At 42.8% G+C, this 15,779-nt stretch overlaps 1 protein-coding gene across 9 annotated transcripts in view; it reads right to left on the bottom strand.

The window, feature by feature from the left end:
* Nucleotides 1-4,667: 4,667 nt before the first annotated feature.
* Nucleotides 4,668-15,779, bottom strand: part of SPRYD3 (SPRY domain containing 3) — a 59,672-nt gene continuing 48,560 nt past the window's right edge. For 6 of the 9 annotated variants that reach the window (XM_069758787.1, XM_069758788.1, XM_069758789.1 and 3 more), the window contains 5 exons: nucleotides 14,376-14,525; nucleotides 13,918-13,975; nucleotides 10,413-10,532; nucleotides 10,113-10,279; nucleotides 4,668-9,307 (listed from right to left, as the gene is read on the bottom strand). In XM_069758787.1, coding sequence (XP_069614888.1) covers nucleotides 9,173-9,307; nucleotides 10,113-10,279; nucleotides 10,413-10,532; nucleotides 13,918-13,975; nucleotides 14,376-14,525 — 630 coding nt within the window. In that variant the 3' untranslated portion in view covers nucleotides 4,668-9,172. The remainder of the gene's footprint in view (nucleotides 9,308-10,112; nucleotides 10,280-10,412; nucleotides 10,533-13,917; nucleotides 13,976-14,375; nucleotides 14,526-15,779) is intronic. The other 3 variants (XR_011319403.1, XR_011319405.1, XR_011319404.1) reach the window with 1 other exon arrangement.

Here is a 15,779-nt window from a genome sequence, read left to right as displayed (position 1 = left end):
CCTGTCCCCACCCCCCTCCCACCCCCTGTGCGCCCGCTATTAATAAAATACTCACCCGGCTCCCTCGCAGCGTCCTCTCCTGGCCGCACCTTCTGCTGTATGAGCGGTCACGTGGTGCCGCCCATTACAGTCATGAATATGCGGCTCCACCCCTATGGGAGGTGGAGCCGCATATTCATGACTGTAATGGGCGGCACCACGTGACCGCTCATACAGGAGAAGGTGCGGCGAGGACAGGACGCTGCGAGGGAGTCGGGTATTTTAATACCAGCGGGCGGGCGCACAGGGGTGGGGACATGGATCTTTATTTAAAACAAGAAAAAAACAAAAAAAAGGATTTTTCATATATTCTTTCCAGCGAACGCTGCTGGAGAGAAGATATGAATGGCGGCTTCAGCACCAGATGCAGGGGACAGCGCTTATCTCTAGCGCTGTCTCCTGCACGCTCCGTGTGGTACCCAGTCGGCACACGTGTGCCACACGGATGGCCTGTGTGAGCTCACGGACACGGATAACTCCGGTACCGATTTTTTCGGTACCGGAATTATCTGGACGTGCGAGACTGGCCTTACATAGGTTTCTCGTTGGCAAGTCATTAATTTAAATAGAATCTATCAGTAAGATCAACCCTCCTGAGCAGTCTATATGAGCATGTAGGCCATAGGAAGCTGAAAAACAGGATACCTCAATATCTGCGATCAGATGTCTTATTCCAGACATGTCCATGTTTTTCTTATATATAAATGACCTCTTCCTGGCTCTGCGGAGGATGCTGCCTGTAGATAATTCTACCTCCAGAGATTATTATACATGAAGGGGGAGTTACCAGTGTGAGACAAGTAACTAACACAGAACAGGAGAAATGAAATTTGGAACATTTTTTTTTTTGCAGCTCTTGAGTTCTGCTATATTGTAACCCCGTGTTGGTGAGCTGGAAGCTGTGAGGAACATGCAGATGTGTCAGGTATAATCACACACAGCTCTGCAGTGAGATCAGGAGAGCCGAGAGCGGCCATTACATTAGCACACCGGTAACTCCCCTTCATGTAAAAAGGCCGAGTGCAGAGTTATCGCCAGGCACCATCCTCCCCGAAGCCTGGAAGAGGTCATTTATATAAAGTGATAAAAGATGATTTAACAACAAGACATCTGATATGAAACACACAGGGAGGACATTTTTCAGTATTCTATAACCTGTATGCCCATCTTAATAGTTTACATAGGTCAAATGTGATAGATTCCCTTTAACAGCCGTGTATCCAACATCCACAGACTGCACTTTCCTGTGTTTTAACTAGTGTCCAGAATATTATATTTTAAAAGCAGTGCATGTGATAAAATATCCTACATGTGTCACTACGCCTCCATCGCTGCTGTTTCTGTATACTCCGCCAGGCTCTCACGTGACTTGTTGTGACCACGCCAGCCAATTATTGGGCTCACAGTTGATGCCTGCATATACAGTATGACTGGCATGCAGCTATTATAGTGCTGGCTGCAGACAAATAAGAGAAGTCAAAGCAATATCTGGGAAATTAGTGAATTTCGTTTTAAATATTTTAGCAAATTCCTTCAGTTGGATTTTTTAATGTTTTCTGGACAACCCCTTTAAGCATATCAATGATATATTCCTAGGGATCTCCTAAAGTGGCTCTGCCAGCTCTTCACATCTGCCTTAGTAAATAATTTATGTTCCCCATGAATTAGCAATTTTGGAGGATCTTTCTTAAAACTCTGCATTGTGCTGATCCTCTTACTATTCCCAGAAATGTAGAAATTGACAATACTGTTACCAGCTTTAGTAAGGGAAACGGTAACACCTAGCTGTCAACTTTTTCACCGTTTACAAGGAATAACTGAAGACAATGTTATGAGATATAATATCCACGGCGAAGATAAAGCAAGACTGTCCGCAAGGTTTTGCCACCTAATCAGAGAGCAGAATAATGTAGGGTGAGATGCCCCAATTCTAGCAATAGGTCACTTACTTGGATACTTGCTGTGGTTTTGATAAAAATCATTGTTCAATCAGTAGCAGATTATAACCGGAGGACTAGAAAACTTGCAACAATGTAGTCCTTGATATTCATCAGCTCAATCTAACCCCGCCTCCACTACTGATACTTTCTGCCTATGCACAGTGTTGAAGCAAAGCAGTTGATTAATGGTGTAGGCAGCAGGGTTATACAGATAATTGAGAAGAGTAGCAATGCTGCAGAAGACAAACCATTTTTTTTTTTATCAAAACTGCAGCAAGCAGCCCAATAAATGACACCAGGCTGGAATTAGGATCTCTGTCTCTACTAGTGATGAGCGAATGTGCTTGGATAGGGTGTTATCAGCGCCTACTTATGTGCTAACAGAGCGTCTTCGGCATGCTCGAAAAATATGTTCAAGTTCCCGTGGCTGTTCGACAGTCGCAACACATACTGGGATATCCTGTTTGTTAGGCAATCCCTGCATGCCATGAGGCTGTCGACAGCTGCGGGACACAGGTGCGGGGACTTGAACATATGTTTCAAGCACGCCGAAGACACTCTTAGCACACGAGCATGATCGGAAACACCTTACTTTTCCTAACACGTTGCCTCGTCACTAGTCTTTACACTCCCTGACAGAAGTTATGTCGCTTATCCATGTTATGTAAATAAAACCTTATAACCTGACGTTAATTTCATCCATTGGTTGTATAAATTATTCTTTTAAAAGCTGAAACCCTCCAAAATGTGGTTTAGGTCAAGAAAATAAATTGGCATCAATGCAGAAATATTGATCAGTTAATGGACACAGAATGGTCAGATTTTGGCAAGACAAAAGTTTTGTCGCCCACAGAAAGTAATGTGATATTCAAACAAATAATTAACTTAAAATACAAATATATGTTGCATAACATTGGTGAATGAAGTTGTGGTGCTATTAGAGGCATATTTAATATTTTGTGCGACTTCCATGAGCTTGAAGGACTGCATCCATGCGGTTCAACAATGATTCATACAATTTATTAATGACGTCATCAGGAATAGCAAAGAATGCAGTCTTACATGCCTCCCAGAGTTCATCTAGATTCTTTGGTTTTGTCTTCCAAGCTTCCTCTTTCATCCTACCCCAAATATGCTCAATGATGTTCATGTCTGGTGACTGGGCTGGCCAGTCCTTGAGCACCTTGATCATTTTTTGCCTGGAGGAACTTTGTTGTAGAGATGATGTATGAGATGGAGCACCATCCTGCTGCAAAATTTGACCCCTTTTATGATTTGGAATATAAGAGGTAGCTAATACTTCTTGATCTTTCCACCACCAAATTTAACTGTTTTCTGGGTGTATTTTGGATCCATACGGGCTCCAGTAGGTCTCCTGCAGTATTTGCGGCGGATGTGGTGGAATTCTCCTGAGCAGTTGTCTTGCGGGTCTGCCGGACGTGGGCTTGTCAAACACATCTCCAGTCTCTTCAAATCTTTTTTTAATTCTTTGTACTTGACGCTGAGACACATTAAAGGTGCCAGCCACCTCTGCAGTGGATCTGGTCTTCAGCCTCTTGATAATCCAGGCTTTGGTCGCAGGGTGGATTTTTGGCATGTTGTCAGAGCTCAATTTGCATTTCAAGTGAAGGTCTGAGGTGCTGGGTTTCTTTTTATACACACACTAATTAACAGAGCATAGGTGAGGATGTAAACTAGGATTGGGTGCTTTATATGACGAGACGACAAAACTTTTGTCTTGCCAAACTCTGACCATTCTGTGTACATTAACTCATCAATATTTCTGCATTGATGCCAATTTATTTTCTTAACCTAAACCACATTTCGGAGGGTTTCAGCTTTCAAAAGAATAATTTATACAATCAATGGATGAATCTAACGTCAGGTTATAAGCTTTTATTTACATAACACGGATAAGAGACATAACTTCTGTCAGGGAGTGTACTCACTGCAGCCCTCAGCTGTGAGAAACACTGCGGATGGATTCCCTTTAACTAGGCTTGAAAGCTCCCAAAAGTTTTTTTTTTTTCTATTTGCGTCTTCTCTTTTTCCTGGAGATCCACTCAGTCCTCTGACAATGCAATGGCTGTCTAGGCCACAGACTTCTTTACCAAAAAAGAGATGAAGAATATCTCCGATGTTGGAAGTATTCTGCTACAGGTCAGCATTCTGTGCATGTGAATACTCCAACTTCATCGCCCTCCTATCATTGCAATGATAATATGCTGTTCCCGCAGCCATTTAGTTGTGTGACTATGTAATCTTACGGCAGCTATATTAGTAACTTGCTTGGTTTTAATAAATGGACCACCCCAGCCGTTCACCCCTAGGCAACAAACATGAAAGAGGTTACACCAACTCTTGGGGAGAGAAGAGGGAATACTGAAGAGCTATTCTACAAGAAGCTTTCTATAGAGAAGTATATTTCCTATTTATAATATATACATAGCATATGTAATATATATGTAATAAACTTTGGCAAAAGCATTTGCGCTTTTATATAATAAAACAAAACAGATATTTTAATTTTCTATGCAAGCTTAAAGAATCTTTTATGGAAATGTTTCAATCTTATGTAAAAATGGACCTGAAATAAAACAGACGTTTTATTCAGTTTTACGCGTCAGTGAATTATTCCCGCTCACATCCTGTTGTATAGGAGTGCACACAAAATCAAGGACAACCAGGTAAATAGAGATCTGTGTTTAATATATGTATATAAACATGGATATCGATTATGTACAGACATTAGGATATGTTCTAGTGCAATTCGGCTGAACCGTTAACAAAATCAAAATGGTCAAAGGTGTATGGAAATAATGGGTGGCATACGCAGCAGACAAGACAGCGAGGAAACAGGACGTCCTACTCATCTAAAGCACCTGAGAATACTGGAAACTCCCATCTGACAATTCCTCTTGTGCCAAACACCGCACAAAACAAACAGACCCAATCAGAAATCCTTTCTGATATCCGCAGGTATAGGAGAGAGAGGACTGTAAGTGACTCCCCGTTTTGTACTCAGACTGCTAGTTCCCATTAAAAGCAAAGCAGGAAAACCTTTCCTAAATATTTGTTTTTTTTCTTCATTATTCTGATGAGATTTGATCCCATTTTTTTTTGGTCTTAAAATGTTGTGCTCCCAAATAAAGAGGTATTACCACAGCCTGAAGGCACAGGCCAAGGTGGGCCTATACGGGGTCACTACTAGTGATGAGCACAAATGCTGGCTCATTGAGTTTGCCTGGGGTGCTCGAGTCCTCGTGCCCACGTTTCGCTGCTATTAGACAGCCACAAAACATGCAGGCAATTGCCACAAATTTATTCACTGTCTTAACAGCGGCAAAACATGTGGGCACGGGGACTCGAGCACCATAGGCTAACTCAAGGAACGAGAGCTTGCACTCATCACAAGCCCTCTCCGATTAATGTGTTCAAGAATTATCGCTTGGGAAAATACGATATAAATGTTTAATGGAAGCTGAAGCCAATGGATGCCCAATATTGTAAATATTATTTGTTTTTCCTAAAACTCCATAGCTGCAATGCTATGACCACAAAATGGCAAGTATTCCTGGCCCAAGCACTAATGGGACTGTTACAAGTGACCAATGAGTTTTGGAATGGGAGCCAGGGGTACATCATTCTTCCAAATCTAATGTAAGAATATAGGATATTTCACCACCCATAAATGTGTAAGGCGGGCACCATGGAGGCAGCGCTATGTAAAGCACAACGATCCTCATTGGTTACCAACAATTTGCTTACAAGGGGGTGCTCAGCGAAAACAAGTGGTGGGAGTCAATCACTGGAATTCAGCCCATCAGCAGAAACGGCAATTTTTATTGCAGTTCCAAAATGGAGTGGCAGGTCAGATGCACGACAGCTGCTCCATTACTTCTCTATGGGGAATAAATGGAGCGGCGGTCAAGTATGCACACTGCAGTCCTATATGAACAGGGATTAAGAATTCCCCATTCAGCTAATTGGTGTCGGGTCTCAGCGGTCATACCCCCACTGACAAACAAGTATCATGTATGATAACCCCTTACAGGGCTCCATCCTACTGGGAAATGTGCTTTACACCCAAATTTCAGCTGCAGGAAACCGTTCTTGACACTTTTGTATGAAATGGTAGGAATGCAACACTATTCAGTGATATGGATGTAACTTTGTGTAACATGGGCCCTTACGTCACTAGTGTGCACGTGGGATGTACCCCAGCAGACACCTGGTACAGCAAAGAAGCACAGTGGTCAATAAGACACCCTCCACCTCCGAATAAGAGATTTGGCCCCGTGACCCCAATATCAGGACTGTTGGCCTGTTTGGTCATTTACACACAAATATTTGGTTTATTAGGATGGGGGAACCTTCACAGGGGGAAAAAAATGGTTCCTATAGAGCGAAATAAAACCTTCACTAACAATCGCTAATCGGGCTCTCTGAATTTGAGCCAAAACACCCGTTCAGCACAAAAATAATTCCATGGAATTATTCTGGAATAAAAGGGCTCATCTCACAACATAAAAAAAAATATTTAACATTTATAAATAAAATATGATCACCCAAGCTCTGGCTTTTCGACCCATGGCAACCAGTTACTCCTTTTGGAGAGGTGACCTATAGCCAGACGTTCTTCCTGCAGAAGGATGTAGTGTCACATTCAAAGGAATGGCTGACCAGGTAACGCACCGTCTCCTCGGGCCCCCCGAGAGCAAGTCTCTATCATGACCCAGAGAGGAGTCCCAAGCAGTGGACTCTCCCATATGCCCAATATGGCTGTTGTCTGTATACACCAATACAGAGCTGGCTGTATGAAGGACAAGTCCTACAGAACAGACCATTGTCCAATGCATCGAGATGGAAACATGGGCAATATTGGGTTTTGGCTCCTATGCAGACCTATGTTTTCATGGTAAAAGACTTCACATCCTGTATATTCACTCCAGCAGTCATCTTAGGATCCATCTTCCCTATGTATGTGGACAGATGAAAGGGGTATGGACTGATAGATCAGGCTACATAAAGATGTAGACAAGATATGTAATTTACATTATTTGTAAGGTTACATGCCTCGAAACAAAAAAAAAAAAATTAATAATAAAAGTGGACCTTCCATTTAAAGGGGTAACCTGGTACTTCCTAAGGCTTCGCTCACATGGTCTGCTTAATTTACTGGACAAATCACATCTGGAAATGGTGTATGTGACTGCTCCGGGTATCCATCCACATAGCTGGCGGCTGCTATTTACGTGCACTAGCCTGTGAATCAGACTAAACCTAACATGCTGTGATTTTTTTTCCATACGAGTAGGCAGCCCATGTGAATTAGCACGTAGGCCAACATTGGGTCCATGACCTGTCAGATTTCCATATGTTAAAAAAAAGTGTTTGTCTGAACATACCTCCATGTGCAGGATACCAGCCAATGGAGCAGATAAGAAGTGGGTATCCCCAGACATCCCCAGCCATGTAGAAGTGGCCATCCCCCGACATCCCCAGCCATGGAGCAGTGGGTATCCCCCCGACATCCCCAGCCATGGAGCAGTGGGTATCCCCCCGACATCCCCAGCCATGGAGCAGTGGGTATCCCCCCGACATCCCCAGCCATGGAGCAGTGGGTATCCCCCGACATCCCCAGCCATGGAGCAGTGGGTATCCCCCGACATCCCCAGCCATGGAGCAGTAGGTATCCCCAGACATGGAGCAGTGGGAATCCCCTGACATCACCAGCCATGGTCACCTACCAATGTCGAAGTGAACAGAGATGGAAGATCCCTACTGATAAGATTTGTAGGATGTAAAATTTGCCGTTCCCAACATGAAAAATACAACATTTTGTTTTGTAGCCCAACTAGCTAGAAATAGGTCTGGATAGAATGCAAAAAACACAGTAATATTTCTGACTAAATCCGGATAGAGAGTCACATACCCCTGGTGAACCCCGGTACAGAGCTTGTACGTACAATTTATAGTACGGTCCCTTCTTATTTTTAAGCCAAAAATAACCCTCAATGGATGCTGAAGACACAGAAAAAAGACCAAGCCTAGGAAGCGAGAATCTTCTGTCCGGCACTGCTCCCCAAATAATGACCATTACAGAAAGCCACAGTGACACAGGAGCGATAGCAGCAGATGTAGAGGTAGATAGGCCGTGTTATATATATATATACATACATACATGCATACACCATGATATATATACCAGACACAGAGGTCTGCTCTCACACAGGTATGGCATACGGCACAGACGCCACGAGTGACCGGGCAGAATTCCTGGCAAGTATCTAGAAAAGAAGAATAAGTGCTAATAAGAGACTGCCTAAAGCTGCCCGGCGACACGTGGGCAGGATGCCGGCACCCTTTTATAATCATACGCAGGAGCACACCAAGTCCTGCCACATTAGGGGCGGTAACAATAGAAAGGGGACAATATGTGCGCTGCCTGCCACCAAAATGGTGGCATTTGAGACAAGTTTTAATACGCCGGGATGCTATTTGTACATCTCTGGCAACCTGATCAACGTCTAGACAACACTGCCGCGCTCTGTATAGGAGAAGACATTGCAATACTTCCACCTTAGTTGGCACAATTGCATTTCCCATACTGTATTTTCTTCTTTTTATGTAGGATTCCTTCCATATCAGCTGGACTGTGACAACTGGAGGCAACGTGCACTGTGACCTGACTCCTAAGTACCAGAGTTGCCCTAGAATGTAACCCGCTAACGGCAGATAACATGATGCCCTAGGCATGTATAATGTATAGTTATATAGCACCAGGTCCCAGGCCTGTAAAGTAACTCACGGCTGACAACCTTCCTGTATGAGCAGCTATTCTGGGACTAATTTTTTGTCCCAAGTTGCACTGTAGCTAATGAAAGAAAAATGTGCGTTAGTGATGATGGGGGCATCAATATATATACTGAGCTATAGCGACCACTAGTCACACAGGTACTCTCCCGACATCCTCCCTTGTTTCCGGTCACTTCATGTCTTCTGCGATGCCAAAAGATACAGGCAATAATCACTGCGGAGCCCACATTGACAAGCAAGGGCCACAGACACGTTTCCAGACACGAAGAAGCACTATCACAAGCCCACGTGCAAATCGTGCATGATGGGGGAGGGGGGTTGTACGGGAAAGATGGCGAATGAATGCAGTGTGCTTCCCCACTGATGACAATCTTTCACCCACTCAATGGGTGCAGGTCCACTTTAACCTTCTCTCCACTGCTCAGCATTCCTATGGTGGGGTAGAAGCCCCCTTGAGGCAAAATGGATTCCTTCTTTCCAATGATCTTCCCATTCCTTGTGAAAAAAACCTGGAGATGGAAACACAAGTTTACAGCAATGTTTAGGAAGCAGCAAAATGCTTCTAATCGGATGCTTTGCTTTCTGGCGAGAGGACAACCCCCGCCACAGGGACGTGTGACCGCTGCAGATGATGACCAAGTACTGCTGTGATTGACTGCAGCAGTCTCATGTGCTGTGACGTTGGTGTATTTACTCCAGCAAGATGGCTGGCTGAGCCGTGTCATAGTAGCAGGGGGTTACAAGGAGAGCATTGCCTTTATTTTTTTTACCTCATTTTGATATAAACGATATAGCAACTCCGCCGAAAAAGGAGCCTTCAAAAATGAAGAGGAGGACCCATGACCAAGGTCTGGCTGGTTTTTAATAGAGTTCCTAGTATTTCAGGGAAGTCCTACAACAAATTGTCAGACCTGCCATGGCTGAGGCCATTGTGTAGCGCTCAGTGACCGGCCGGTTACACTTATACGGGATTATGCCACTTTCCGTCACGGTACAACTCCTTATGTTATACAGAGGGTCTTTATGAAATCCTTAGTGTAGCCAATTCCCAGCACGGAGCACAGCCATGGATCATGAATGGGCTGCTTTGTGATTACATGGTATAAAATAATGTAATGATTGCTTTCCAGAACTCGGAACAAATGGCTTCCTAACATTCTCACAATGCGCCTCCCTTTCTTGATCTGCACTTTGCCCTCAGCTGAGGCTTTACAATATACAGACTATACTCCATGGTTGGAGCTCAACGAAGCAAGATGGATGGTTTTCCTTTTTATTAGAGGCATCAAGGTGGGAAACTGTTCTAACACTTACCACGACTTTCTTGCCCTCGTGATCCCGCTCGATGTCCTCCTCTTCTTCCTCGTCTTCCTCCTCTCCATCCTCATCTTGCTGCTGCTCTCGCCGGAGGTACATAACATTCCTAACTCCACGCGGCTGCAGCCTCATTTCCTTCATGTCGCTGCTATCATCACTTTCTCCTATGGAAAAGGCCGTCAGACTGAGGTTACATATTACATATGGATAGTGAAGAACATCAGCATCCTGCTAAGAAACAGCAGAGGTCGTGCTCCCTAAATATATGAGCTGGGAACAGCCCTTTAGTCTTCATACCTTCACTGTCGAAGATATAGTCCCTTGGAAACATTATCCCACAGCCCATTATATCTCCCTTATAACAGCGTGGACCAAATGGATCCCCAACTCCACTTCCATGGAAGATCTTCCCGTCATCTGCAACGTAAGGAACAGAGCAGTGCCAACACTTCACTTCTACATGACATACGGATACATGGGTACATGCTACAAGGTAGTAAGGGATCTGGTACATGCGAGAAAATAAAACCAATGTGTATTCCAAAATTATTAACATTTTCATTAGTGTATATTCCATAAAAAGATCTGTAGGACAGGAGAGAGATTACACAATTCCAACCTTTGAACTCCCTAGTTCTTCGTTACATGCCGTTTACAGACGGAGACAAAATTGTTAGTACCTTTCTGTTAATGTAAGAAAAAAAACAAACAAAAAAAAAAACAACATTGGTCACCGAAATAGCTCGAAACTGTTGAAAGCAATTTTCAATTTAAATTTACTGAATACCAACTAATGACAATCACACATTGCTTTTGAATTTTGGTTCAACAGAAAAGTTAAAAAGAAAACAAAAAAAAATAAATAAAAAATTAAATTTTATCTAGACAAAAATGATAGCACCACTCCAGTGTTTTGTTTTTTTCACAGCCAAAGAGGCGCTTTAAATTTTAGTTTTCTGCCCCCAGTCATATACTCACCCTCTGGCGGCGGCACAGTTTTCCGGTGCCGCTCCACCAGTCCTGCGGTGCCATCTTGTGAGCGCTGCTTCTGACTGGCCAGAAGTCAGGAGCTACGTCACAAGCTCTCAGTGCTCAGAGTTACATTGATCAGGGACCTCCAGTGCGACACAGCAGCCGGCAGGTCACAAACTGCAAGAGACTGACCGAAACGGCTGCAAAAACAGATGAAAAAGCCAGAAAGAGGACAGGATTGGATGTAAAGAAACACTCCAAAGATGAATAAAAAAAAAATAAAAAAATAATAACAAAACCACAACACTGGAGTGATGGCTTTAGCTCAATAGTTTGGCGCACAACCTTTTGAGACAATCACTACAAACGATTTCTCTAACCCTCAATGAGACTTCTGCACCTGTACACAGATATTTTGGCCCAATTCTCGCAAGTAAACTGCTCCCGTTGTCTCAGGTGAGAAGGTCCCTGCTCCAGACAGCATGATTCAGTTCCTTCCACAGATATTCAATAGTATTTTGATCAGATCTCATAGGAGCCATTTCACAATAGTCCAGTTCTTTGCTCTTTGCCATTCTTGGAATTTTTTAGCTGTGTTTTGGGTCATTATCCTGATGGAGAACCCAAGTCCTGTGACTCAGATGAAACTGACACTAGGCAGCACATTTGGCTAAAGAATGACTTTATGGTCTTGAAATTTCATTGTACTCTGTACAGATTCAAGAATCTCTGTACCAGATGTAGAAAAGCAGCCCCAAAACATAACCAAGCCTCCTCCACGTTTCACAGTAGGTACAATGATCTTTTCTTTGTAGGCTTCATTTTTGCATCAGTAAACAGACCTGTTGCGATTTGCCAAAAAAAAAAAAAAAACACTTTTGTCTCATCTGTTCAAAGGACTTTTCTCCCAGAAGCTTTGAGGTTTATCAAAATGCATTTAGAGTTTTGCCTTCATGATTTGCTGTCAGTGGTTTTCTCAGTCGTCTTCCATGAATTCCACTTTGGCCAAGACAGTGACGGATGGTGCGATCTGACACTTCTTACCTAGACCTTGGAGTTCACCTCTAACCTCTTTGGAATTTCTTCTAGATTCATTGGTTACCATTCGAAATATCCATCTTTTCAATTTTCACCAATTTTCCTCTTGTGGCCCTGTCCAGGGAGGTTGGCTACACTCACAGAATAATATGTGCATCTGTAGTAACGGGAACATCAAGATGTTTTGAGACAGTCTCATAGCAGACCTGGGCAAACTGCGGCCTGCGGGCCAAAAATGTCCCACAGACACACAGCCGACGGACTGAAACAGTGGCCCACGGGCAGCACCATGCCCTCTCCCACCCGCCGCCGCTCACTGTCACCGCTCTCAGCATCCTCAGGATGCAGAGGGCAGTGAACACATTGGTGGAGGAGGGGGCGCCTACTATCTGCCACCAATCAGCATGTGAGACAGCAGATGCAATGACGTCATTTCATCACACTACTGCTGAGGCTCAGTGCATGGAAAACAGGAGCAGAGCGAGTATGTGGCTTTTTTTATTTTTTTTTTTTCAAGTGAATGGTATATTTTTATGTATATAGGAGGATATGTCGGGGGCTCATACTGTATATCAACCTCTGAATTGTAAAGCGCTGTGGAATATGTTTTGCAAATAATTATAATAAAATTACTAATATTACTAATAACTTAAAAATTACTTGAGTGTCAAGGTTTTTAAGTGACCACTGTGGGTTTTTCTTACTTTATCAGAAGGGGACTAAGGCCATATTCATATGTTCAGTGTTTGGTCAGTATTTTACGTCAGTATTTGTAAGCCAAATCCAAAAAGTGGGACAGTCTTAAAATACTGACCAAATACTGAACGTGTGAACATGGCCTAACAATTTTGCCACGTCTATATGTACATTTGCTTTAGATACTGATTTCTATTGAGGACTTCCCCATTCACATTCTTATATATTCTCCTGCTTTAGCCGCTTTCCTTGTACAAGTTTATCACCTGCCAACAGGCTACAAGAACCAGCCGCATATATCAGATATATCATCTGAAAGTATCCACACGGGATTGCAAGGGGTTGTACTTGCACATGCTGCAGAAAACCGCATTCAGATGGATGGATGGAAGATTCTGTGATAAATCTACTACATGTTAATTTATCATGAAAAAGTTGGGAAAAAAAAAAAAAAAGGATTATGCCCATTTACATTAAACTATCAATCATCGGCTAAAAGGGCGGTCAATTACTGGAGTGATTAAGCAGGTAAAAATGGTATTTTAGGAGCACAGAATGGGCCTTTTATAGAGAAAAAAGCAAAACAGTGTTTTGTTCCCAATACCAGGATGACTGCATTACCAGTCACAGCCAGACGTGGCGCCGTTACTGTTCAAGCTATTTACACAGCTAAATGTCTTCCATGCCGATCTGACCACGGTGTCTGCGGTATTGGCAATGCCAAAAGGACAGTGGCTGTGGGATTTGTACGAGTTTCCTTTTTTCTATAGAGAGGAAGTTGTGTTTAAAAAGGGATTGACCAAAAAGAATATACCGTAATCACAAAATAAAATCCTGTTCAAGTTCCATTATGATGTGAAAAGTGGAAAAAAAATAACGAAGGACTTGTCATATGACGGAAACTAACCACGCCATGCCGATTAGAGAAGCCGTGGGGAGACTCAAACACAAGAGATAGGCTGCATTATGCATAGAACAGACAAAATCACCAGAATTATGGTCAAGGCAGAAAAATAGCGCATTTATTTATTCAGAAGCCATCCTCTCTTCCAGCTTTTCTTGCAACTAAGGAGGTACAATATATGAAAACACATACCCGCATGATATGCGACAGAGCCACGACTCCAGCCCGGGTGCCTGTTTTTTGGGTAATCCTGAATAACAAAAAAATGACCTGTGTTATTTGGCAATAAAGAAAATCTCCATATGGCCATATGTTTCGATCAGTGTGCCATCTGTGCGTCAATTGATGGCCAATACATGTTAGTGAGGTTGGACTCCGCACCCACCCATTATGCGGATGAGCGCATGGAGCCAGTTATGTAGGCAAAATGACTGGCCATTTTTTTGTTTGTTTATTTTTTATATATACGAGCATCTAAGGGTATCTATAGGTGGCCATAGACTTTATATGATGGTTTCCCAACCTCATCTCTAATGGATAAAATACAGAATCCATGAAAAACTAGGAGACATTACCCTTTGAACTAATTCAAGGAGCAGCTTGTAAGACTTAGGGCTGAGACTAGGCAAAACCGCCTAAACCATGCTCACCTTCCTTGCTAGTCCTAGCGCAATATAACACTTTTCTCCGGGGTCAACGATTTCCACCTCAAAGTAATGACTCCGAGTGCTGAGAGAATGACGAGCCTGTGCCAGACCCACATCGATTATACTTTTTCCTTTACCAACATACTCTAGGAGCTGAAAGGAAAATAATAATGGTGGATATTAGAGGTAGCTACATTATGACAGTCTTAAACAAGAGCCTTTAATTACAAGTATGTCTTTCAAGTGGAAAAAAAGTCATATGTAATGTTGTTTGTTAAATATGAATTATTCATCACTCTTCCATATACAGTTAGTTCCAGAAATATTTTGACAGCGACATAACCTTTGGCTGTTAACCAAAATATATTATTCAAGATACAGTTACATCATCAATATGGGCTTAAAGTGTAGACTCTTAGAGGTAACCTGTCACCCCCACCCCAGGCGTTTTTAACTAAAAGAGCCACCTTGTGCAGCACTAATGCTGCATTCTGTCAAAGTGGCTCTTTTATTTGGGGTCCCTTCCAACGCAGAAATGTTCGTTTTTATAATTTGCCCGCCATATCTGTAGTCTGACCGGGGGGCATATCTTTTCCCCCCGGACACAAACGCCCGGAGCTGATTCCAGGTGTGGCATTTGAATTTGGAGGTTGTTGCCGTGAACCCATAACATGAAGACTGAAGAAAAAAAAAAAAATCGTACGAACTGGGATATAAACTGGTGTGCAGCCGCTTAACATTTAAAAAAAAAAAAGCAAAGACAAACAGAATTATTAAATACTCTGCAGTAAATAAATAGCATAGTGCATGAAAATAATATATGTAACTTAGTTAACATGTTTTTTGATGAAAAAAAAATGAAAAATTTGAAATCCATCCCACCACTCCATGGTCACCGTAATTGGGACAGTCCCAACTAATATTGAAGACCTTACTGTTTGTCAATTGACATGCATGTGGATAAGGGCTGAGAAGGACTGAGCCCTACTAGCAGTACACAGCCATAGGAGACCACGTCAATATAATGCCCAGCCCAAAGGTAATATATGACAATTATCTCAAAAGCTTTTGAATATGCTGCATGGGCTATTCCTTTGCCAATTCATCATCAATTAAGCAAGTAAAACGTCTTGAGCCAATTCCTGTTGTGGCATTTGAATTTCTAGGCTGTTGCTGCGAACCCACAACATGCAGTAGAAGGTGCTCACAATGGAAGTGAAGCAGACCATCAATAGGTGGGAAAAAAATAAGAAATACATCAGAGAGATGGAAGAAATGTTAAGAATGGCCAAGTCAGGTAGCACATTCTGCGAAAAAAAAAAAGTGCACTGGTGAGCTTGGGAACTCTGAAATGCTTGGACATCCAAGGAAGACAATGGTGGATGATTGTAGAATCCTTTCCCTTCA

Source organism: Ranitomeya imitator, chromosome 3 (genome assembly GCF_032444005.1).
Source record: "Ranitomeya imitator isolate aRanImi1 chromosome 3, aRanImi1.pri, whole genome shotgun sequence".
Taxonomy (NCBI): domain Eukaryota; kingdom Metazoa; phylum Chordata; class Amphibia; order Anura; family Dendrobatidae; genus Ranitomeya; species Ranitomeya imitator.
Note: the sequence above shows the minus strand (reverse complement) of the source record. Positions and strands in the feature narration are given on the sequence as shown.